General features: G+C 35.5%; 1 protein-coding gene across 1 annotated transcript; it reads right to left on the bottom strand.

The window, feature by feature from the left end:
• Positions 1–506: 506 nt before the first annotated feature.
• Positions 507–974, bottom strand: LOC122479633 (small nuclear ribonucleoprotein G-like). Its single transcript, XM_043573414.1, has one exon. It carries the CDS (start codon positions 871–873, stop codon positions 643–645), a length of 231 nt encoding a protein of 76 aa, XP_043429349.1. The 5' UTR covers positions 874–974; the 3' UTR covers positions 507–642.
• Between the last annotated feature and the right edge of the window lie 211 nt (positions 975–1185).

Below are 1185 nucleotides of genomic sequence, written 5' to 3' on the forward strand. Positions count from 1 at the left end.
CATTCATGCGCCCTCAAAACTCATCAACACCAACATAGCTGCATTAAACAGAGATACACAAAATTTACATATTATTTGTTTTGTTTTGTTTTGTTTTTCTCTAGAGTTCTATTTCTGTTCTTGTCTTCAAAAAAATTTTCCCCGTTTATGTTCAAAATAAACAACTGTATCGTTACTTCCTGTGTTTTATTTCAATTGCACTATACTTGGAATGTAGATGTATTTGGAAAAGTCAGAGTACATCAAAACTATTACAAGAGTTTTGAAAATTACAGTTAATGTTTCAGAAGAAATCTGCTCAGGTTTGCAGGTTCTTTATCTTTCCATTAAAAGATGAAAAAAAGCCATCCTAGTCACGCCTCACATTTAATCAGATTCTTCCGTATTAATGCGTTAAAGCTTTGGAACAAATCAGTCTCAACCAGGAACAGCTCGTGTTAGAAAAAACTAGAATAAGAGCTACCATTCAATTTTTCATGCTCAGAATGCCTGAGAAAGCATTTTTGGACTATTAAGAAAGTTTATTTAGCATAAAAGTTCAATATGAAAACGCATGACCTGATTTTTATATTGTAGTAAAACAGATGCTATGGAGGGGACATGTGAAAGCAGTTGGTTTCTGCTGGTGAACACACCCATTGTTTATACTCGTTCCAAGGCTTCTAACAGGATGATACGATTTCCTGGCATTACCACCATTCCAATATCGTTCTCTTGCCCACTAGTTGCCATCTCCACACATTCATCCATCACAAGATTCATAAAGGGATCGAAGCCCCGCAATATTCCTTGGCCACGTCTGCCACCATTTAATTTCAATGGTAATTTCTTGTCCGTAAATTTTTTCAACTCAGGAGGGTGAGCTTTGCTCATGGTGTCTACTCGGCAAGCTCAAAGATCCAAAATTTACATATTAAATATTCCTTCCTGGAATTGCTAACAAAACCTTTTCAACATGTGATTTGTTCTGGCTATATTTGTTCTGGTCTGGGTATAACCCTTAAAATTACTTACAGGTGGGCAGGAATTATTTCTCTACCCATATTTGGAAATCCATTAAGGAAATCTTTCTCATTGCTTTTAGCTATTATCTTTGCTCCATATCTTATTGAACATGCTATTATAATGTTATGCACCCTGAGGCTTAAGAAGGGAAAATTACAAAAAGACTGATTAACCACACCT

The sequence above is a fragment of the Prionailurus bengalensis genome, chromosome C1 (genome assembly GCF_016509475.1).
Source record: "Prionailurus bengalensis isolate Pbe53 chromosome C1, Fcat_Pben_1.1_paternal_pri, whole genome shotgun sequence".
Lineage (NCBI taxonomy): Eukaryota > Metazoa > Chordata > Mammalia > Carnivora > Felidae > Prionailurus > Prionailurus bengalensis.

Coding starts and splice junctions, on each gene's coding strand:
- LOC122479633 (XM_043573414.1), bottom strand. CDS start 873: ATGAGCAAAGCTCACCCTCCTGAGTTGAAAAAATTTACGGACAAGAAA.